This window comes from Osmerus mordax, chromosome 7 (genome assembly GCF_038355195.1).
Source record: "Osmerus mordax isolate fOsmMor3 chromosome 7, fOsmMor3.pri, whole genome shotgun sequence".
Classification (NCBI taxonomy): Eukaryota; Metazoa; Chordata; class Actinopteri; order Osmeriformes; family Osmeridae; genus Osmerus; species Osmerus mordax.
In genome coordinates, this window is record NC_090056.1 from 10890894 (window position 1) to 10915894 (window position 25001).

General features: G+C 42.9%; 1 protein-coding gene across 2 annotated transcripts in view; it reads left to right on the top strand.

Annotated features, from left to right (window-relative positions):
- The window catches only part of LOC136945484 (IQ motif and SEC7 domain-containing protein 1-like), a 77340-nt gene continuing 52339 nt past the window's right edge, over window positions 1–25001 (top strand). For both annotated transcript variants that reach the window (XM_067239328.1, XM_067239331.1), the window contains exons 1-3: window positions 1–472; window positions 11435–11464; window positions 16900–17007. In XM_067239328.1, the coding sequence (XP_067095429.1) occupies window positions 216–472; window positions 11435–11464; window positions 16900–17007 (395 nt within the window). In that variant the 5' untranslated portion in view covers window positions 1–215. The remainder of the gene's footprint in view (window positions 473–11434; window positions 11465–16899; window positions 17008–25001) is intronic.

The following is a 25001-nucleotide window of genomic DNA, read 5'->3' on the forward strand; positions in this document are numbered from 1 at the left end:
TTAGTTTTCATTCTGTGCCTGTCGGACGCACTCTCCACTGACTGGATACATTCGCACCAGCTCATTCAACCCTTCCCAGCTTTAATGGAGGCTGTATGATAGCAATGGCGAGGCGTAAAAGGCACGACGCTTGGAATATTTGCGCATAACCATAGCTTAAGTTTTGAAAAACGACTGCGTGAAAACTGTAATAAGGGCAAACCAGTCGGAGCGAGATGGAAAGCCCGACGGAGAACCCAACCAGGGCTTCGGAGTATCTGAATGAGCTGAATAAAATCATCGAAACCCAACAGGAGTTATTGGAGAGACAGAAGAACAGGATAGAGGACCTGGAGCAGCAAGTGTCCGATTTATGCACGGAGAACGCTTATCTGAAAGAGCAATACCAGCGGCATTTAGCTACTTGCAGGCTGCAGCAGAGCAACAGCCACGTAACACTAGATGCTATAAAAGAAAACATCACCCAAGAAAAGTAAGCATTTATTCCACCCATTCCACTGTCGTTGAAGGTTGACAGACACTAGCGACACTAGTAGCCTACTGTGTACTTTCTCAGTTTACTTTACTCGTACGTCGTTCTGAATGAGACTTCATGAGACTTCTGTCAAAGGGGGTAATATTCTCATTGGTAATTCCATTGTTAGCGTCCAATTATGTCCAAATTATGCCATCGGACACTGTGCACAGCTAAAATAACTAGACAATGTTTTAACATACTCAATTCAACCAAAGAGAGATTGCGCAAGAAAAACGTGTTATCTCTTTGGCCTCACTATTTCCTCATACTGGTCTGAGCTGTTGGGCATATTGAATGGTCAGTTTTACGCACCGCACGGTCACACAAGAGTTGTCCGAATCTGTGCAGGACAGATCGTTTCTGACCGTATTTGGAAACCCTTTGAGACGACTTTAAACAGATCCTCAAGCACTTGTGCAGCACAAGGACTTGCGCTGGTCAAATCTCAGTATGGCTCAGTTGTGTACAGTGGAATATAAATAAGGCAGTAGGAAATGTACTATAGAGGACATTTACGTTCTATAAAACCTATGCATTATTTTTTATAGTAGTATCACTAATTTGCCATCCATGTCTTGGCTGTAAAGGCTGTAAATAGTCTGTTATGTCATCTAATTGAAATTAAGAATCAGCTTGGCAAAATTCAAAGATAGGTTTAATGTATAGCTGCACATGTTTCCCAAACACACTGATGGTGTTACTCCTCTCTCCCATATGCCCTAATATACTCTGTTTTAAAATGTAATCACTTGGAAGAAGTCCAATGAACTGAACTCTGCTTTGTAACCATTTCAGCTGTGGTGTTTTATCAAGGATCAGACTGCCTGTCAGGTCTGCTGATGTTGTGGAATCAGCTGCTCCTTGTTTGGTAACCTCCTTCTGCAGAGGTCTTACTGGAGCTAGCTTAGCCTCAACATGCTTGTCTTTTAAGTGGATTTCATGTGCGGGGCAGGGACATAAATCCAGGATATTTATGGAATGTGGTGTGTGGTCTGGAAAAGGAGCATAGCTGGTATAGATCAATTATGCAATTACTTCCATATGTTTCAATTTTATGTTAGAATGGCTGCTCTTGTCTAGCCCTGGACAGGGTATTGCAGGGCAGGACAGAGGTACAATATATCAGCTGTGGCAGGGCTTTCAGGATTACCCTTCTTAGTTTACTGCTGTGTTTAAAGTCCACTCTCTGCAGGTATTATCTCTCTAATGCCTTAGTTTGCAGACACTTAGCTCAGCGTTTGACAGTCTACGGGATCTTGTGACCGCGGGTGACCTTAGTCTCATAGAGAGTCATGGGACGTGTGGCAGCCAATCATTATGCATGAGTCATACAGATGATGTCTTAGCTGATGGATACAATAGAGGACTCTGCCATGCATGCTTTTAAAAATACATTTCACCTCCAGAGTCCAGCTGATATGATGATGATGATGATGATGATGATGATATCTTAGAAAAGTCACCCTCTATTTGCCCTTCTCATCTGTCTCCTCATGGTCACAGTGTAGGAGTTTCCTATTTAGTTCTGAGAGACTGCTGGACTACTTCCCTGCTGATCCTGATGAAATGTGACAGCAGATATTAATGTAAAGTGGGTTTTATGGACGGTTATAGAAGCCTAAATGCCATCTAAATATGGTTGGCTGTTTAAAAATGCTGGATCCTTAGAAGAGCGATTTCAGTGGTGTACTAAACTGTACCTTGTACACGTTTAGACTGCTCCGGAAGCTTAGTTGAAAATGTATGTCAAAGTAATCTGGTTACTAAATCTACTGTGTGTGGACCACTTTTTGAATCAAGAGCTCATTTGGGTTTTATCAAGTGTGACTAACCTATTATTTTCTCTGACATTCTTTTCTCTGCCACTTATCTTGACTTGTCCACACACCTTTCAAAATCCCAGACCAGTGAACAGTGAATCAGAAAGACAATTGGTAATGGTTGTGTGGCCAAGTCAACAGATTTCTCAGAGGATTCTGCATTGTGAGCCCTAGGGCAGCATCGTCTGTCAGGTTCTGAGGTACTGCCCTTACAAAGGTATTGGAAATCATTCCTGTAGCTAGTGGCCCTAAACAGGGTCTATGAACCCTATCCCATGACTGACTGCATGAGAGTGTGTGTTTGTGTGTTCCTTCCATAGTTAAGCAGGATATGAGTAGGTTCAGGAGTAGGTTAAATTGCCTAGGTCTGAACTCTGGATACTGGAGCATTGAGATGAAACAGCTTCAAAAAGCCAGTTAAATCTCATAAATGCCTATACAGTTCTTGGTAAAATAACAATTCCTGCTCTCACGCATAAATGAACACACACGCGTATGCACACACTCAAACACACAAACAAACGCAGACAGACGAATAAGAGAACATGTTGGTCATCCAGACAGAGTCGAAGGAGATGAGGAGAGTGGCTCCTCCTCACAGTGACTCCTAACCAGCCTGTCTTGTCAGCTCTGTGAAGGAGTAATGCTGCCCATACAGTATGCAGTTTCCATATAGAGAGCTCAAGACTAAACGGTTTATGTTTGACTGCCTGACACAGCATCATCTCCCGTCTTGTTGCCACTATGTCATTGAGTGACAGGTAACCAAACATGTTCAATTACAATCGCACAATCAGAATTCAGATAAATTTTTTTACTGGCGTTGTCTGCACACAGTGTAATGCAGCCATAGCAAATTCCCAGGTCAAACACTTCACTGACTCAAACATTTACCCATTATTACACAAGTTACAAATTGTTATTTCCAGTGGATTATGGTTATGGCTATTTACTTTCAAACAAGAAAACAATAACTGAGAAGAGTGAATTGTAAGGGTGGTATTTACTGTGTTTTGTGTGCAACACTAGTGTAGAGGTTTAATCAGAGGGGTTTCTCTCTGATCTGAACGTGTCCTCTGGGGCCTGTGGAGGAATGGTGTTTGCAAGGGCTTTCATTTCTTATCTCTGCTGATGCATCTGCAAAGTCCCGTTTAGCATTCATGCTGTGTCCCTGGCCTGGATAGCCAACATGCTGTAAACAATAATTGGGATGCTGACCTGATCATTTCAAAGATAGCTTCTCAAACCATCAATGCTGAAGGAGAACACATGTAACTCAAAACACAAATCAGTTAACTTCCACAGAAAACTCTGTGGAACAACACTCTACTGCAACAAGACACTTGTAATAATAATATACAGTGAGTGTACAAGGCAGTCACCCTGGGTGCTGGTAGAGAGTAGGCCATGTTCAGACTGGTGAGTGCTGCGGCCTGGTGTCTCACAGAGTGAAGCTCTGTTGATGTCACACAGAGGGGCAACATCAAGTGGACCCAGGGGTGCGGTTGTCAGGCAGCCATTTTGAATTCAGCACGGAGCCCAGCGAGTAAACAAACATGAAAAGCATTCTTGCCTGATGAAATATTGATGGACAGTGTGACAAATCATAGCCTGCTCTTGAGCTTAACCCAGTGATGCTGTAACGGAGCTCATATGAACATTAGTCAGAGCTGATGGACGGCCTGGGAAACCTGGGTCTCCAGTTGATGTGGAAGTAGCGTTCTGCCAGCGATGTGCCACAACACTGTTTCACATTCACTAGGTTGTAAGAAATGAGAAATACTCCATGAAGATCGATTTAGAGTTGCAGCCAACTTCGTTGCTCCTAAGTATCTGTACTCCATTTTCATGTTTTTTTAAATTGGAATGGATACCATGCCCTTTCCAAATGTGTTACATTAATGTGGTCATCAAAATGTCGATGGCTGTAAAGAGTATGCTTTGACAACAAATTGCCCCGTCTCTGCTTAATGACCCTGAAACACTTCCAAAGGTTACCAGGTCTTCAGCTGAAACAATAACACTTCTAGTCTTCGACAAGGTGATTTAGATGCGCTTTTGTACTAATTACTTGCTGAAACTGGCAGCAAAAATTTTACGACTCTTTACAGCACCTATACACACAATATTGAAAATATAACGTATAACACTGATTTTGCTGAAATGTTTTTCCTAAGAGACTATAAAATGTCCTTGAGCCCTCTGGAGAGAGCCTGCAATACAGAGATTGGCAGGTTCTTAAATAGTTCACCTAAACTCATCCCAACAGCTTTAGCGTGTGTTTTGGGACCTCTTAGCAGGAAATAATGGCAGGATGAAGAAAGCTGTTTCCTGTGGTTCTCGGGCATACACTCATTCACCCGGTGATCTGCTGAACAATCAGTGTGCCAGGCCAAATTTACGAGCCCACAAGCTCCTTCTCTCTGGCAAAAAAAACCTTAATGAAATCCCCTCCTCTAGATTAATGTCTATGCAGGGATGATTTGCATTCTGCCCCTCCTATAAATCTCTGGCAATGGCTGAAGACAATTTGAGACTCCCACACAAATGCAGCTGGCCAGCCTTCATCTTTTAATGAAGTGCAGTTTCACAAACACAGAGGTGGGCCCGCCCCTCTGAGAGTGAATAGCTGGAGCGCTGTTGGAGGGCCGCCCGCCCTGCTGACCCCTAGCCCGGACAATCAGCCTATTAAAACAAAGTTAAGGCTGGTGTGTGTCCTTTGATGTGGCCGGCATCCCCCTGAGAATGGCTAATGAATGCTTTAATGAGGCCTCTTAACTCCATCTGATAGGGTTGCTGGTAAAGGCCATACTAAGGGGGGCTCTGGGTGGAGGAGGGAGGGTGGTAGGGTCAGGCAGGCAGGCCTGCTGCTGTGGGGCACAGCTCCAGAGCCAGGGTTTAATTTGACTTCCGGCAGTAAAGGGGAAAATGTTCTGTTGTTCATTCCCAGTGACGTGATAACACCATTTTTGAATGACCTACCACACGGATAGATAAGAACTATAATGTGGACTCATTTTTAAGAACAATGTGCTTAAGATGGTAATCTTAGACTAGTCTGCAACTGTAGGCACAATTCTGGTGCCTGTGTATTCCACCTGTGCTCTGTATGAAGATCACATGCCTTCCTCACAGCAAAGGCCTATTGACTGACAGATAGACCCTTTAATTTTAAGGGCTCGATTCTCATTATAGAGGATTTGATAATGTAGAATTTAATTGTACTCTAATAGAGATGGGATTTGCTCACGCTCTTATTGCGGCTCAGTTATTTGCACTCATATACCAACTTTGACAGCAGTAATCACCGTGCTATGGCTCTAGGTCACAGTGATATGAAAACATAACATTACACCAGATGATTTCATTACTTTCTTGTTAGATCAGTCGTTTTCTCTCAACAATATCAAAAGAATGAAAACGAATTTCACTATTCATTGTTTTTTCCTTTCATTTCCTGTCAGTCCAACCAATCTCTGTCCCTTCTTGAACCTGCTGATGTGACTGTGTCCTGCCTCTTGTAGAGGCAGCGGGGCAGGCTTCTTGAACTGTTGCTTCCAGTCCTGAATAGCCATGGGTAAGAAAAACCAGTCTGTTGGTCTTGGCTGTGGTGGTGAGAGCTAAGTCCACAACTACAGTAAACACAGAACAGGAATCAGGAACCGGCTATTCACCATCTCAGAGAAATGGAACTGGTTTTCCTGACCTTTCAATGGCCAGTATTACATCTCAGATCTCTGAAATATAAAGTAGAATTCAAGCTTTTAAGATTAAAGACGGAACCACATCGAAGACAATTTCACAAGATTTGCTCTCCCTGTTAGACAATTGATTTACATGTCTGCATGCTGTCTTCTGAAATGGATCTAGCTACATTAGAGTGGCCTTTTCCATCAGTATGCGCTGTGGTCTGCGAACACTGTTGAGTGAATTGCTATCACGGACAGCCAGAGTGCATTTCCATTCTGTCAGGGGCTGCATTCTCTGCTTTACCTTGGCCTTTAACGGAGAGTCTGAAGACTGTTAAAAATCCTACCAATATATTCTGGAATGCGTTTGAAATGAAAATTAAAAGAAGGTTTCTTTGTGTTTATCCATCTTTGTTAGGACAGGGGGTTGAGTCCAGTGGAGGAAGAATGTGCTCCACACAGACCTCTCTCTCTCAGGAGAGATGCAGCAATAATAATTGTGGTTCAAAATCACAATGGCTTGTTAAAATATAAAATTGAAAAGAGGAAATAGCAGACTTCCGCTCAGAATTCATGAGCTTGATGAAGCCGAGCCAGAGTGATGAAGCATTTTCCAGCACTTTGTCATTAAATGCACGGTCCCTTGGCTGACAACCATAGTGATGACTGACACACTGTCCAGTACCAACTCTTAAAGCTTGCTTGCTTGCTCCACCACTCCATTTCATGTTGATAGGTGCTTGCCTAAATAACTTATTGACCACTGTGCCATGATTGCGGGAGTAGCTGGAGAGAAATGGGATGATTGAGAAGGTCACTATTCTCATCAGTGTGTCAGAAAGACAAAGAGAGCATGTGTTGGCAGGTTCATACATTTTGCATGCTTTGCACGCCTGTGTACATGTGTGTGTGTGTGTGTGCATGCATCTGAGTGCATGTGTGTGGATGTCTGTGTGTGTGTGCGTGTGTGTGGAGTGTGGAGTTGGGCTAGTCCACTGCTTCGCTGCTGAGGTGGACTAGCCCAGGGGGTCATGGTATAGATGCTCTCCATAGAAGGATAATGAGACTTTCCCATGAGTAGCAGAACACAGCAGAGGATCACTCTTTCTCCTTCCCTCCGCCTAACCAGACACGTATCTGTAATTAGTGGTTGATTAATCAGATCACTGAGATCTCAGTAATAAGCTAAGTACACACTGTAACTGTGCAGCGTGTTGTTGCCTACGATGATGAATGCGCTTCATTACTCAGCGGATTGAGGAAGGGAGTTGCGCTCAGGGAGCTGGTACACACACACAAACACATACACACGCACACATACCGTACATGGAATCACACACACATGCACGCACACACAAACACACAACCAGAGGAGAATACCATCAACGTGGGATGTGGATTGGCTGAATCTTGCTTGGCTGAAGTGTTTCTTGTCAGAGAAATAGATGTTAGCAATGACATGAGAACGTGCAGGGGACTTTGTGAAGTTAACTATGTTTTCAGGAGCCCAGTATGAGGGAGCTGTTGTTGCTGAACCAAGCTCAAGACATTGATCATTCAGTGACATTGTTGTGAACTAAAGCACAATTGGAAAATTGCTTTTCTTCGTTCTTTTACATTTTTTATAAATATCCTAGTGTTGTCAGAGTAACACTCTCAGCTCACCAGGTGTCATTTGTTTACCAAAGCCTGTTGTGTATCTGTCACTATTATTGTTCAAACACACAAGCTGGAAATGAGACTAGGTTGGAAATTTCAGTCAAAAAGGATGTTTTAGGTGTTCTAAACTTGAGTCAGTGGTTCAATTCATATAAAATGCCAAGCAGTGCAGTGGACACATGTACAGAGCCATTGGCCTCCACACACACACACACACACACACACACACACACACACACACATACATACATACATACATACATACATACATACACAAAATAGCCCTCTTACAGGGAAAACTAATCATTAATAATGCACCTCTGCCAAGCGGTAATTACACATGATTTTTACACCCAAGGAAAGAAGGAAATGGCCATGCGTGAACTTCATCATTTCAGTTTCTCTCTGCTTTCCCCAACTTATAATGGCGGTGGGGTAATTATAGTGACTTTATCCTGAGAAGTGCTAGGACTAAGAGGCATGTTTGGCCTTCAAGGTTTAACCCACCTAAATATTTTGAGGAAGAATAATAAATAATGTGAACTCAATTACTGAACAGGTCAGCCCCGAATCTATCCAAGGATAAAGTGTCTGCTTAAGGTACACTGAAAGATAGCAGAATAAATAGAAATGAAAACGTTTTAAGTTGCTCATTCTTTTTTACATCACATTAATTTGTAGGTGTTGAATAAGGTGTTGTGTGTAATGGCTCGCAGCATTATCCATAGACAATGTGCTAACTAAAATTAATGAAATCCGGAAGCCATTATCAAAAGAGCGGTTCTGTGCACTTCTGCAGTTGTGTCAAGTTGCGCTTACTAATGCAGAAAGGGAGATTGATAAAATCTGAGTCAGCGCCTCTCCTCCTGCTGGTGACTGAACCTTCCTCTGTCCTGACCCTGTCTCCCCCTTCACAGAGACTGTACACTTCTATCCTGAGGGAGAGGATGTCTCCCCCTCCACACACACACACACACACACAGAACAAGAGTATGACAGAAACTAAGATTTGGTTCCTGAAAGCAGGTGGATCGAAATCGTCTATCTGCCACAGAAAATTCAGGCTTTCATGAGAATTTATGGGAGCCACCAATCAGTGAGCCCAGTAAGGTTTTCCTGTAGAATGATACCTCCAATGGGAGCTGGCATTTCATACATAAAGGGACTTTTGAGGTACCCCAATGCCAGTTTGAAGCTCTTGAGGAGGGGCAATGCAGAAGAAAAGAGATTAAATCATGTTTAGTCTGGAGACTTTTGACAGTGTACAGCGACATAATCTCTGGCGGTTTAGCTGTTCTTCACGACTGCTTTCTACATTTACATTTAGTCATTTAGCAGATGCTCTTATCCAGAGCGACTTACAGTAAGTACAGGGACATTCCCCCGAGGCAAGTAGGGTGAAGTGCCTTGCCCAAGGACACAATGTCATTTGGCAGAGCCGGGGATCGAACCAGCAACCTTCTGATTATTAGCCTGATTCCTTCCCACGTGGTTTAACCTGCAAATTCTAAGTTGTTTAAAATGTGTTGGCAGTGGCTTCACCCTTCATCCTGACTTTTTTGTACACAATGTTCCCATGTTCACACAGTGTCGTAAACAAGGCTCTGCCTAAGCTGCTGAAGCTCATTTGCATTATAATAAACAGCCAAAAGGAGAGCACTGAAACGCTCTTGTATAAGGACAGTTGTGTATTCAAATTTGTATCCAAGACTCATTCCGATTTATGGTTCACAGTAAATGTCAAGTAGTTCCTTCCTGAATATGATGTATTTTCTGGGGTGTCAACAGCACTGTCTTGAAGAGATGCCATCTTCTACTAGACAGACAGACAGAGCCAGTGAAATGTCACAAATTATAACATTATTCCTCTGGACAGCAAAGAGATATGTTGTTGCCCACAATATAGTATAGCTCTGTGTCCATACCTCCTTCATAAATGATGACATTGATGAATACCCTTGTAATTGTGTAGGTCTGTTTTGAAGCCTGCCAGGGGGATACAGAATGTTTAAATGGTGTGTCATTGTAAGAGGGAGCTGTCCAGGGTTCTGACCACTTCAGATGGAACCTGTTAGAACTGGAGAAAGAGCTGCTGCTTAGGTCTGTCTTGAACTCGCCATTTTTTATTCATCAAGATAATTGGAGATCATGGATTTTTTATTCATCAAGATAATTGGAGATCATGGATTTTGAGTGATTTCTGCTCGCCTATCATGCCATGAAGGCTTAGTATGTACAGCAATCAATATGCTTGGTAATTGGCTTTGAACAGAGGCTCTGGTATGTGTGTCAATGGATCTCATCACTTCATATTGACCCTCTGTGCTCTGGTGCTGTGGATGTGGTGGAATCAGACCACCACACCACAGGATGATTATATTGTCCAGCTGGATTTGGGGTTTGCTCAGCTTGTAGAACTTAGCTTGTATTCGAAAAGCACTTGAAACCCAATTGAGAAAGGGATGGATTGCAATGTTTTCTTCACAACAACTCTAATTAGAAACGGATCACCTATCGGCCAATCACGAGCTGATAATCAGAGTGACAGCAGCACAGTATGTCAACAGTCCATCTCTTGTTTGACACTAAAATAACTTAATTAACGAGGATGAGATCAATTGAACATTTATTTCAAGAACAGTAGTATACACTTCTGTCTTTTTTCCACTTCAACTAATCATTGTAGAAACAGAAGAACCTGATGAAACAGGACTGTCTTGTGTGAGAAATAAGATGATGGGTTGAGAGAGGGAGAGAGAAAGTGGGCGAGAGGGTGAGAGAGAGAAAGTGGGCGAGCGGGTGAGAGAAAAATAATCTCTGGACACAGTGGAGGTCTCCAACTACATATGACCACCATCTCCTCAGCTCAGCCACTGCTCTGAAAGCATCTTCCTGCATAACGACAAAAACTGTCACAGCTGCATGCTAACTTCAGCCATTGTAGGAAATACTAATTGTAGGAGGGAGCTGAAGGTTTCACCTTGTACAGCCCATTCTCCATGTGAAGAATGTGTGTTCCAAGGACATAGATCTAGGTCATAGATGTATTGCCTTAGAGTGTTATGTTCCAAAGGATAGTATGTGCAAAGCCTGCTGAAATAGTATTTCAGAGAGTTTGTCTGGGTATGCAGAGTGCCATTAAGCTGAGTATTTCTTGAATCTTGAGTGTAGCACTGGGTACTGATAGGACACAGACAAAATGTACAGCAGCCTTTCCAGCAACCTCTTCAACAGTTGGATAGGCTCTTTGTACCAGTTTTCCCTCACACATGCAGTTCTTATAAAGCTGCATTCTTTCTGCCTGGTTGAAGTGATTGAGCCATGGGTTCTTCTGAGTATGTCAGAAATGTGCTGCTCCCTTCCTTAAGAGCCTCTGGCGATCCAGAGTTATGTATCTATCTTTATGAGTTTTTGGGGAAAACAAAATCTGCAAATTGATGAAAATAAAATACAAATATTTTTGCAATAAGCCTTTGTTTTTCCTCCCATTTTCTCAGCAGAAACCGAATGTGGCTATAATGTGTTTTGTGTCTTCATTTGTGACATTGTTTTTCACAACTGTGTCACTGTGCCATTTTAAAACAATAGCGATGTCGTTTCCAGGCAGTAAAGCCATAAGTTTTAAGTTAACTTAAATGACAATGGCCTTAATAATGGTATGTTTGTCTAGTTATGTCATTTGACTTAGGTCTGTTTATTGTTATGCATTGTGCCAAAACCCTCAAACTGTTTTCTCTTTCTATTTTCAGGTCTGAATGTGAAAGTTCCAGAACGGTCAGGTATGTACCCCTCTCTGGTTAAGATCCTCCTCATACTGCCCCTAACTTCCTCAATGTAATCAGCTTAGTTTCCTTCAGACTTACATGGCTTACTTCAGTATGACTGTCTGATCCCTGTTCCTAGGGTCTTACATTTAATTGATTTTGATTGTCTCACATTGTTTTCTTTAGAGTTAATTCACAAACAGCAAGAAACTTAAATGTGTACCAAGTGATTCGAGTGACGAGTGATCACTCAGTTTGAAGATGATTGCAGTACGTCTTATGAGGTACCTTTTGTCGCTTGTTGTAGCCATTACAGCAGGAGAAATGATGAGTTTGTGTGTTGGGTGCAACCCAAGGTTAGCCACTGTTGCACTGTTTATGATATGGGCTCTGTGCCAGTGGATTTATTGGTATGTCTCTCTTGACAGAGTGAAGCTGGGTGGTGATTTAAAGATGAAATAAATATACATCATTTATGTGACTTGACTGGTATGTAGAATAGGAAAGGCTTTGTCTCCAGTGGTTGAACACAGTTTTAGTCATCAAAGATATGTGAATATTCTCTCTTTCTCTGTCTGTGGTGTCTTGGGATTCAAACTGTGTCTAGACTGGAATATGATGATGAATAGACTAGAGGGAATGTTCTGTGTGTGTGTGTGTGTGTGCGCGCGCGGAGTTTTTGATGCAGTTTGTTTGAAATCTTCCTGAGTTTATTCTCTGCCTGCCTAGGGCCTCTATGGTTCTATTTTGGCATGTGACCGAGGGCTGGGAGTTTAGAAGTTACTGTATATGTCAGGCTTGGTCCGTGCCAGTGTATTTAATGTTGGTTGTGTGTATGTGTGAAGCACCGTGTTCACCCACTGGGCAGCATCCTCGCCAGCCTTGCCAATGTGCTAACGATCCAGGCTCTCTGGCTGAGACTCAGACTGCACTACTCTCTTCTTCCTGCAGACCAAACACTTTTTCCAATCAAAGGTGACAACTGGTTTCTGGGACACCAGAAAAACAGCTTGTACTCTGGAAAAAATGAATACGGTAGTTGATTAGCAAAGCAATGTCTCTGTGGAGAACAGACATTTCTAAAACATTCACTTCTTTTAATCTGAGACCTATTTGCTAATGATGCTTTTGCACAAAGATTTTGTCGATCACTGTAAATAGGACCCAGTACCACATCTCTCCTCCCCACAGGGCAGATAAAACAACTAATATTCCCAGAAAAAGCACATTAAATAATCCAACAACCTAATATGTAGTGCTGTATGGAGCTAGCCTGCTTAAAATGGACACAACCAATACAATTTCCAATTAAAACAATAATAACCCTTCCCAGACAAGCAGCCATGGGGTATATTTTATAAACTCAAAGTATTTCAGTATTGTACTAAAGCTGTAAGTTGTTAAAAAACAATACAAGCGCAAGTACTCTCCTGAGACTCTCCCCAGACTCATAGTCATAACACTTCCCCCTCTCCCTGTTAAAATGCAAAACCATAACCTAAACACAACATGACTGTTAAAAATGTTGTGTGTTACATGGTTAGCAAGGTCTCGGTACCATTCATAATTGAATTGTCATTGAACTTAGCACAGGATGCCATAAATAAACGGATGCCTCGGAGGATTGCTTTGTTGTGGTTTGGTGATGCTGTGAATTTGTAGAGTGTAGAAACGAGCCCTGGAGTGCTGTCTTGTACGGGGAAACACACACACCCACGCACACACACACACTTGCTGGCTAATGAGAGAGGAATATCAACATGGCTATGTTTAATTGGCCCGTTCCTCTCTAATCAGAATGGATGGCTTCATTCAGACAATATTAAAACCTGCATGAGTCTGAGACTCAGACAGAAACAGAACACAACAGCCTCAATGACCTGCTTTTCTGGTTCTGTTCTTCATGTGAACGGCTGAAGATAAGATGGTCACTGGGTCCTTGACTCTGTGTAGCGCTGTCATCATGTCTTTCAGCAGCCCTGGTGTAGAACAAAAGATGAGGCTAGCAAACCGCTGCACTCACACTTTCACTCCATCACACCGAGATGGAGGAGAAATAAAGAAGACTTATTATCCCCTCTGTAGCTATGGTAATTACACATAATATGTATATTTCACACGATTTGGGTTTTATTATAAGAAGGCTTTTTCTCGAAATGACAGTTACCTGTATTATTGTATTTTATTGTACTGTATGACTATTCATCCCACACTATTAACTATATTTAATAGTTTAACTAACCTGAAACATTCCCACACCCTCTGTCTATGCGTTGCACTTATCTGCCTATCCAACCATATGCACGATACAGTATTGTGTCCATGAGACTCCACTGCAGCATACTCACTGTGTCCTCTGACATGGTGCTGGGAGAGAGAGGATTGTCCTGTGAGCATGCTGGAAGAGGACCAGGCAGGCTGCTGTTCTGTTCATCCCCCTGTCCTCCTCAGCAGGGAGGTGTGGGGGAGAGCGAGAGACACAGACACAGAGAGAGCGAGAGACACAGACACACAGAGAGAGAGAGAGAGAGAGAGGGGGAGAGAGAGAGAGAGAGGGAGAGAGGGAGAGAGGGGGGAGGGGGGGATTATAAAACCTCCACTGTTATTACAGTGATGAGGATAGATAGAACAAAGCCCTGGCACTGCTCCTGATGTGGAGGTCAAACTCTTCCCCTGTGGAGGTCATAACAACGGTGCCAAAGAGCTCACTGTCTGCCTATTCATCCTGGGGTCTAGGGAGGATCTCATGCAATTGAAGATATTGTGACGCAATGATGATGGTAGCAGGGTGGAGGTACAATGAAAGAAGCTAGGTCTCTTCAGATGGCGGTGAAGAGCTGCATGGGGTTTCCAAATGACCTCGGCTCTACTCTGGTAATCTTATCAGGTGAGCTATTAGACAGGGGTGGAATAATGATGACTGTTTAACTGCGACACTGCAGTGTTTTATCTGGAGGCGGGACATTCCTGTAACAAGGTGATCACTGTGAGAGGGGCAGAACTTCACTGCCCTTCCTCTGCTACAACGTTTGACCTGTGACTGCTAGTGTTCTCCTCCTTCATGCAGTGTGACTGGCTGTCAGACCAGCAGGGCTCATGTTGCTCCCCGGGGACGAGAGGCTACCGCATCTCACCCTCTGAAGCCTCCTCTTCATCCTCCTTCTCCTTCTCCTTTGAGCTCTTCCTCTCCTACCAGCGGGACTGGCAAGGCTGTCTGTTGTCACCGCCTCATCATTTCCCGTTGCCATGGAGAGACATGGTCAATGTTGATAGCAAGATTCTGATTCTGAAGGGCACTGAGCACGCTGTTTGTCATTGAGTGGTTTTCTTTTTTTACAAAAGCCCCTTTCTGGCAGGATGCACAGCCATACAGATGTTGTTGATTATTAGGTGGTGTTCCGATACCAAATCCCTCAATTTCAGATCACTGTGCAGTACTGATCACAGCATCATGCACATTGTACCTGTGCTTATGTGATTTTAGATATGCTGGCAAAATAGAGCACTTGCTCCATGGATGATTGGTGGATTGCCTTAAATACTGATGTTGGAACAGGTAGCTTGACCTTTCACAACATTGTACAGGGTGTACTTTGTGCGATAGACTAACGCGTTCTGCAGAGAAGGAAGACTGGCGTTTTGGAATGGAAGGGAGAAAACAGGACAGAGTAACACGGTGGATATCGCTATTAAAAAAAATAAGACATAGTTAAGGCGGCAGGTGTTGCTTAGGCTTTGCTTAGGCGGCCGCCTTAACTGAAAAGTGCTGAGGGAAACCCTGTTGTGTATATGTAAATGTTTTTGAAATATGTTGACATGATTTGAAGCCATCTGCTGCATGTTCTGGTCCACAACGTATAATCAGAGCCACTTCAAGAGGATGAGAAGGAAAGCAGTCATGGTCCACTGATCCCAACTTAACCAGCTACAGAGAAAAGCTAATTAGAATTTGTGAAATTAATAATTAAGTGTGCTGAAACAGCAGCAAATGGCATCAGTCGTGATTCAATTAGCAACTGATATTAGTCGAGGGTCGTGAGCAGAATTTAAATATTGAAGAACGATTCTCTGAGCAGCAGAAGTTTTCAGTGAAGGTGTTTTCAAGCGATGCAAACTGATTGTGATGGCATAATAGGCAACTTTAATTCCCTGTATCCATATTTTTCAAACAAGTCTTTCAAAGGGCCATGAATTTTAATGGAGATGCAATCATAAGGATAGACCCTTTGGTGTCTTCCTTTACTATTAAATGTAATGAGATACAGATGTCACTTAAGGTTAGGAAGGTAATCCAAATTCCCCATTCGTCAAATCACATACACATACATGATGTGGTAGATCTGATCAGTCTTGTGACTGCATCTAGCAGCAGACCAGGTGCTGTACACTCTGCCATGTCCCTTTCTTGTGTGTGTTGGTCCCTTCTAGAGGAGCATGACTGACAGCAGGGTAGAGAGTTGATCCATGCCACTAAAAGCAGGGCTAAGAAAACCTCGCTAACTTCAAAAAGACAAGTGAGCAGCACTGCTTGCTTACTGTTAAAGGAGCTCTGTCTTTCTGTCTCTGTCTGCTGGGATGCGCACGTCTCTCTTTAGTCCGTCTTTGGGTTTCTTTTTTCTTTTATCTTCTACTGCCGCGCTCTCTGTAGAAATGAACGGTATTCACAACATGACACATTGAAAGTGGTTCTGTTTAGTGCTCCTGTCAGCTTGCTAGACAGCCTCCGCAGGATGTGTGGACGTGACCCTTGCCCTATGAGCTTGTATCTCATAGACACATCTTTGAAAATACTCAGCATAGCTTCTTTGAACCTACTACCGTCTGTGCCGCCTCAATGATTCATGACTCATTACGAATTAAGTGCTAAGTACTTAATACTGTACATAATACTGTTGTTATATTTACTTAATGCTGCAGCAAAGGCTAAATGATTTAATAATGTTAGAATATAGTTCTGAATAATAAAAATAAGATGCTCTTTATCATGCCCCTTATGGGTCACCAATGGCGAAAATCTGTATTATATTGTATGAAACATCACATTGTTGGCCATATTGCTCTGACATTTATCTACACAGAATAGGACATCATGATTTCTAAAGGGTTTTCTTATCTCCTCAATTGGAGTCCTTGGTTTGTCAATTGTCCAAATTGTGTTTTCTCTTGCTTTCTTCTGCATCCTCACATCTTTGTCAGATCTTCAACGAACGCAGCTTTATATTGAATTACTAAATGTGAATGGCATGAGTCTTGACAACACAATGCTGAGACTCTTAGGGTACAGTTTTTGCCGAATCCATTTATCCAGCTCTCAAAGTTGCTCTTGTTACCTTGGGATTATCTCTAATGGACACAAACGCCCATTATCCCTGACCTCCCTGGTCAGTGTCCTGGAAGATGGCTCCATGTTGTCCAGCATGGTGGTGATGACAGTTCTGTCCCCCCTCCAGGAGACATGCCTCTCTGCCTGTGGACGTGACAGAACCCCGCGGGGCCCTGGTGTCTGCTGGCTGCCAGAGAGGCTTCCCTTGTCGGAAGTGGAAATCTGCCTCCTTTGGGTACAGTAACATCTTATTTTTTATGAGTATCTTGTTTGATTTGGATAAAAGGACCAATACGGTACTGTGACAGCCGAATATGTTCTGTTTTGATGTCAACATGTCACCATTAGAGCCCGACCGATAAAGGATTTTTAAGGCTGATACCGATACAAATATTTGGTGATTAAAAAATCTGATATTCCGATATTGGGCAATATAAAAAAATATTTAAAAAAAAATATTGTAACAAAACAAACGGATTTCCCTAACAGTAGTTATTTGTAATTTACATTTAGTCACTTTTAGCAGAAGTTCTTATCCAGAGAGACTAAGTGCAGGGACATTCCCCGAGGCAAGTAGGGTTAAGTGCCTTCCCAAGGACACAACGTCATTTGACATGGCCGGGAATTGAACCAGCAACCTTCTGATCAATAGCCCGATTCCCTAACTGCTCAGCCATCTGACTCCTGAGTCAACATCTGTCTGTTCTTCTGCTTTGATAATGACATTGCATTTTCTTCTCTGGGACATTGTTTGCCTCAGACTCATGATAATCTACACATTCCCGGCAAGCACTGAGCTCATTAGCTTGTCTCTCTAATGATGTATGATACTGCTGTATAATACCTCTCACTAGCACTTAGCCACCAGCCAGCGCTGGGCTGGAGACTGAGAGGCTCTCTCCAAATGAGCAGACATGGGCAAGATGAGAGCACACACCAGTGGGACAGACTGGAGGCTTCAAAAGGTTCCAAAGCCTTTTCATAGCACTGTGCTTCATCATTAAATAGCCATGATTCCCAGTCTATTGCTTGCTCTTCTCATCCACGGCCCAAAAATACACCAGGATTCATTTGGAATTGTTTAGAATTGTTTACTATCTATTTTGGTGGTAACCAGAGGCCTGGACCATCAATGTCCTGCAAGCTACACTGTCGACCCTGTCGTTGGGCCCATGGTCTGCTGGAGTCTTGCATAGAAGCAGGGGTGACGATGAGTAGAACATGTATTGACGAAGTGAGGTTAGTCAATCCATTGAGGAGCTAACTGGTTAAATGGGTTGTGACTCAGAGCACAGTGATGACTGATTGAAGTGAGATTGTTTGTCTTTGCTATTTTGTCTCAGCAACACGGCTTGTTGTTTGTGCGCAATCATCTCACTACGTCATTAGCATAACGAGACACTCATTAACAATTGTCTGATGACACCGAGGAGCAATATTCCCCCAAATATCTGAAGAGTAATTGGCCAATTTAGTTATTTGTTTTAGTACTGTACTCTGTAATGTATCTTAGACTTCAAGTAATTAGCAAGTTTTTAGAAGTTGATTGGAATTCACTGCTTATTAAACCAAATGTTTTATTAGGATGTAAATTTTGTAATACAGTACCTATAAGCAAGAGTTCTTGAGATATTCCAACAATGAGGTTTCATGATACCTGTGCTTTAATTGCCAGTATTTGCTCTTACCTGAAATATACTAGGATTTGTTAAAGTACAGCATTAGGTCTTACCAGAAATGCCCTTTAAATAATGAATGGTTATTATCACTATATTCACTTTTGGGTCAGATGGTAATCAAACATATTTCCAGAAGCCATGGCTCTGACAGCATGTATTCTTGACACGGTTTCACAAAAGGGATGTGAAACATCTTCTATTTCCTGAGTAATAATTCTCTTCTACGACCCGCTAGGCCTTGTAAGTCTGGCAGTCAGTGATTTATCTTCATGCCTGTTGGACTGTGTGTGCTAAGGTGGGGGAAGAAAGGGGGATCTTAATGTGTGCTGTTGTTTCATCTCCTGCTGCCGGCTGAATCGTTTTGTTGATTTCAAACAAATATTAAAACATTTGATGAAAATATGAAACGATGATTGTCAAGTATAAATTAGTTTGCCTGTGAAAATCTTGTCTTTGTTTCTCTGTTGTTTCATTGATGGCTGGTGGTGACAGAATCAGTTAAACTTAATGTTACGGGTGGAAACGTTCTATTATTTAGAATAGGCTTCTGGAAGTAATAGGGATGTTTGGTTTTAGGTCTTGAGGTTCCTCTTGTACTGTAGGTGAATAGGTTTATACAAAGGACCATGTCAACATAGAGTTTCTTTCATGTTACTTATAAAATGAAACAGAGGAATATTAAAGGACTGGCAATCACACTGAATGGAACAATACTAACAGGAAGTTATTCTAGAAAAAGTGCAACTTCCCTCTCCATACTGTATCTGTCTCACTTGCTGCCCTTCCTCTTATCCTCCATTTGTTTCTCTAACAAATATACAGCCACAAACTACTGTATGATACTGTAGCAGCATGACACAGACTAACTTCAACACCACACTACACAAGTGGTAGCCCACATAAAGTACAGATAGAACAATATGTCTAATTCCATGAACTTGTAAAAGGCAGCTTGTATCTGTAGTGACTAATAGAGAGCCCTGTGGGACTGTTAGCTAAGCTATGCTACGTGTAGCCTTGCTGGTTGTGATGATGGTGCTGACTCTGCTCCTGTTGGTGTAACTGGGACAGCACAACCACACTCATTAACCTCTGAGGTAGAACTGATCTCTGCAGTGATTAATCGTGCTCACTGTGCTATATTTACAGTAATCCCCCTCAGTGTGGTACTCATCAGAATATATATATAGTCTTTATAACATCATTACACAGCTTCTTTTACGATGGTAAAAGTTTTTATTTTTATTAACTCAGATTGACAACGGATTTGTCCCAGTTCTGTTGCAAACTGGTTAATTGTGGACTGTGTTAATTTATAATTAGATTTACTCCCAAAACAGAGGCTTGTTGAGTCTCCGATTGCATTCCTTGAAAGAGTGTGAGAAAAGTGTGCTAAATGGTCAGACTTCTTAGCTAACTTTAACACTCCCAGACCTCAACCAAAGCACCCCCCCCCCCCCCCCCCACAGAGAAGCAGTGACTGCAGTGACTGCTTCTCTGATTCCGATGTGTATTTGTGTATGTTACTCCCTGTCTGGTGTTCAGTTGTTGTTGACTCGTGAGTACAGTCTCTCTACACTTGTCTGTGACATGCGGAAAAGCGTGTTTTTGACTGCAAGTTGAGCTCAATGTATACAGTTTTATTGAGAACTAGGCCAACAGTGTCACTGAAGCGTAGCTTATGGAGAGACAAGATAATTGCTCAATATGCTTGCAGGAACCAAACGGAATATACAGCAGCAGAAGCATCCAGCTGTAAGGAAACTTGAAATTAAATTACATACAGCCTGGAAATCAACTGCAGCATGTTGAAATGTGTTGCCTGAAATGTCTGTCATCTGAAAAAGGTCATCTTATTTCAAGAGACAATCAACTGAATGTATTGATTACTTATTAAACAAATGGACAAACAAGTATGTTTAAACTGTAAACTGAGTGGAAATAAAATAGATTACTCTTGCCAAAGGCTGGAAATATATTGCCAGTGGCAGCCTGCTTTGTCCAGAGGTGAAATTAATGTCTCTTTCCTCAAACTCGAAACTGTTCTACTCCCTCTCTCTTAATCTTTTTTCTTCCTTCCTTCCTTTCTCTCTCTCTCTCTCTCTCTCTCTCTCTCTCTCTCTCTCTCTCTCTCTCTCTCTCTCTCTCTCTCTCTCTCGCTCTCTCTCTCTCTCGCTCTCTCTCTCGCTCTCTCTCTCGCTCTCTCTCTCGCTCTCTCTCTCGCTCGCTCGCTCGCTCTCTCGCTCTCTCGCTCTCTCGCTCTCTCGCTCTCTCGCTCTCTCGCTCTCGCTCTCGCTCTCTCTCTCTCTCTCTCTCTCTCTCTCTCTCTCTAATCTATCTTTCCTATAAACATTGCATATATGTGATTGTGATGCGACTCGGGCGAGGGATGAGGCTCGAAGGTCATTCATAGGTGTAAACCTCTGAAGATTTTTACATCCCACCAGTACTGTCCCCCTGATGAAGCAGAGCGGCAGTAATGCCTGTGGCATTGCTCCCTCATGTTCCTCACGAGTTCCAGGTTCTTATGTGAGATCTGAGAGCAAGAACAGGATCTGATTCAGTAGCTCCATTTCATGCATTAATAATTCAGAGTCTTTATGATCTTCATTACGGTGAACGGCTATTTCAGAGGCAGTGGTTATCTCTGGGCCCTGCCGTAATAACACTGCTACTCAAACCTATTGATTACTGCAATGGCCTTCCTCCCCACTCACATGCACCCTGCTGTTAGCCAGCAGCCAAGGGCTTATTGGTGGTGTTGAATTCAGTCAGGGCTGGGAACACACTTCAGCTGCAGCCATGCTAAGTGAGATTGGGTGATCATTTTGTACCATATGCACCGCTGGATATGTAGTACATGAATATGAATGGAACAAATGATGTTTGTCCAAAATGTTACATAGTGTTATTGTACATTCTATTCCTCAGACCTTCTGTTGGGCATGTGTGTGTGGTGTGTGTGTGTGTGTGTGGTGAACAACCTTAGCACCAAGCAGTGAACCGTCTGAGCTTTACAAGCTGCTCTGTGCATCCTTCGCTCTTCATGTACACTGTAATGAAAGTGCCTACCAATCACATAAAACCAGCCGGTTGTAGGAATTCTTTTATTGCCCTATTTAGTTACTACTGTTGCTATTGTAAAACCTGATTCCACCAGCTGGAAAGTCACAACACAACAATGATTTAATAGGCTGTGAAAGAGAGACCCACTTCCATAAAGTGTTTGAACCCCTGGGAAAAACAGGGTATTCTTTGATGTTACATGCTTCCGTGTCGTCATCACATTATGTAGGACTTAATTATAGTCTCCATGCTATGCTGAGAAGCTGGGCGACTGGATCAGAGAGTGCTATCTCGGTGATGAATGAGACTCATGAGTGGGTTTCACTCTGTCTGAATTGGACACAGGAAACCAGGACAGGCTGGGCTTGACAATCGCATCCCCTACAGTGGTCAGTCGTCTTGCCACCTGTTTCCCTGCCATCCTCACTCTGAGCAATAGTAGGACACATAACTAAATTGTAGTGATCAGTAGCTGTGTGTGTGTTTGTGTGTGTGTGTGTGTGTGTGTGTGTGTGCGCATGTGGAGCATCCATTTTCCCAAAGCTCCCCTCTGTCTGGTGTAATTGTTTTACCGAGGGTGTCCGTCAGCCTACAGGCTCTCTAACAGACAGAGGTAGCACCACAAACAGGCCTCATAGATCTCACTGCACGTCCATGGAGCAAGACCAATGTTCAAATGAAACCTGCTCCAGCATCAGTAGCTATTCATCATGTTTCTTCCTTGATACTGGGTAAATGCCGTCTCTCTCAAACTCGTATCTCACGTTGAAAATTAAACTCGTTGAATCACAGTTTTTGGATGTCGTCAGACTATTTTCCCCATTGCTGCTATTCTTATATTAAGAAAGTATAGTAGCAGGATGGATAAACCCACATATATACTATAAGCAGGGGATTAACTTGAGTGATGCTCTAGCCTTCTGTCATTACTTGACTTGTTGTTGCTTTAGCAAAAGTGCATTGCTGCTATGGAGAAAGGTCAAGTCCTGTCCAAGTGGAATTGCAATGTAAGCTTATTGAGATAGCAGCCTGGAATCGGAGCACAATCTTTATGTAAAGGTGCAATTACAGTACCTTCTAGTCCTGCCTGTATTATAATTTTTCTTTTTTGTTTTGATCTATTCAGAAAGCGTTGATGGAATGTGAGGTGGCAGAAGAGCAGCTCTGCTGACTCATTTGTCTTAATGACCAACACGTCGCCTGATGCAGACACCATGATGTCAGGAATATTTACCTATCAGCGTCTCAGTGAGCCTGATGCAGACACCATGAGCGTCTCAGTGAGCCTGATGCAGACACCATGAGCGTCTCAGTGAGCCTGATGCAGACACCATGAGCGTCTTAGTGAGCCTGATGCAGACACCATGAGCGTCTCAGTGAGCCTGATGCAGACACCATGAGCGTCTCAGTGAGCAGGCTCCCCTGAAGGACCTGCAGCTGGACTAACGACTCCCTAAACCGCTCAGGCACACGTGAACTGAGTTCTAATCACATCCTGCCAGTCGTGCCTCATCACTGATCAGCTTGGAAGTGTCTGGAAGGCTCTTGCTGGGACTGGTGTCAGTATTTTTATATGCTTTCGTTCATAGAAACATGAGTGTATGACACATGATGATGTATGGTTATAACACACAAAGTAAAATGCCAAGCATTTAACCTGATTTACTGCGTGAGACTTAAGGCTAGTGTGGAATGTGATGGCGCAGGCAGGTTTCTGAGTGAGGCAGGGGTGTGGAAGCAGATAATGCCTCCTCTTGTGATGGAGAGAAGGCCAGATGCCCATTGACAGTACACAGGTGCTGGATCCTCAGATGAGATCATGTGTGACATTAATCTGATATAGCAGTACCCTGAAGGTTTAGCACACACACAAACACTCTCTCACACACACACACACACACACTAATACTGTAACATCCTTTCAGGTGATGTTTGCCCTTTACAACATTACCCAATGCCCTGGTTCATGTGAGAATGTGAGAGCTTGGGTTTTGGGGGTAAAGCATATCATTTCATCAGTCGCATGCCTCTGCAGTGACAGGCAAGAGGCTTTGTGTCTCCATTATATCTCTGCGTCTGATAGCGGACATCTGCAGTTCCACAGCTGCTTATCAGAGCAGTATCAAAGCCCACCCGCAGTGTAGGGATGCAGGGACAGATCAGACTGACAGAGGGAAACACACAAACACATTGTAGAATTCACTCCCACATTGTGGATGTGACGGCTTGTTCTCAGCTGCCCTTTAGACATGCAGGCATGCCAGAGGTACTGTAGTCGATTCGAGCGTCTGTGTTCGTATTACGACTATCAGTCGAAAGGTAAAGGTTGAGGTTATATGCTCTGTGCTGATAAGTGCCGCTTTTCACAAATAGATTGTGTCACGCATGAAAGGTCTGTATTTTCATACCGTACTATCTGTATAACACACCTTATGTTAAAACACTGACACGCCGGAATGCATAATATGTAATTTACAATGTTTCCGCCTCAAGTTTCATAGCAGAAATGTAGGTGGAATAGACTGGGACTCACTACTGTAGTCAAGGCAGGGAGATGAAGCCCTTTTGACCCAGGGAGAGGATTTTTTCTCAGCTGAATAATGTCTTCAGGCTGTCTCAGACAGAGCCTCACCACTGATGGAAAGAGCTTTTACATCAACGCGGTGCCCGGCGTTAAAGCCCGGAGCTTGTACAGTACAGAACCTGCAGGAGCGTGAATGCTGCTACACCTCTTCCTTCCTGGGGTGAGAGGTCAACCTCTCAGGGGAGCTCCATTTTTCCAGCTGTTGACACTAATTGAAGAGGTTAGAAAGCTGTGAAACAAAATACATTTTCCACCAGAACACATTGTAATACCGGACACGATGGATACTGTTCTCCTGGTGAGGTTTATCATTACAAAGCTATTTTCCATTGTGCTTATATGAAATTGGAAATCCAATAACATGTTTACTAGTATATGTTATAGTATTTTTAACAGAGATCTCATTAGCACATTCTGGAATGACTTGAGACTTGGATCTTATATTTTCCTTGATCAGCGCACAGCTGGTCCATTAGCCTGCGCTGCTGTCTGCCTTCACATGAAGCGCTCATCCATACCTTGAACATTTCCGCCTGGAGACAATGTTTGTTGCATCTTTTAAAAATAGTTTTGATCCTTTAACAGTGCTACCTCTAAGTAGAATTAAACTCCGACCAAGCACTGCCCTCTAGTGGCTGATTCACTCAACTGCTGTGAGAGAGGAGGAAGGAAATCAGTGCACTGGAGTTTCTTTTAGACACCTCTGATCACAGCACAGTATGGCATTTTTGTAAGCTACTATTTTTATTCATCCCAATGTTGTGTTTGGGTAAGATCTCCCTTCAGGTGTAGCAAACGTTTTTTGTCCACTGTTGAAACAGTTGGACTCACCACACTGCAACACAACACTAACCCTGCATCTAAAACAGCAGATGACAAAGCATTGAAGAAAACCCTGTA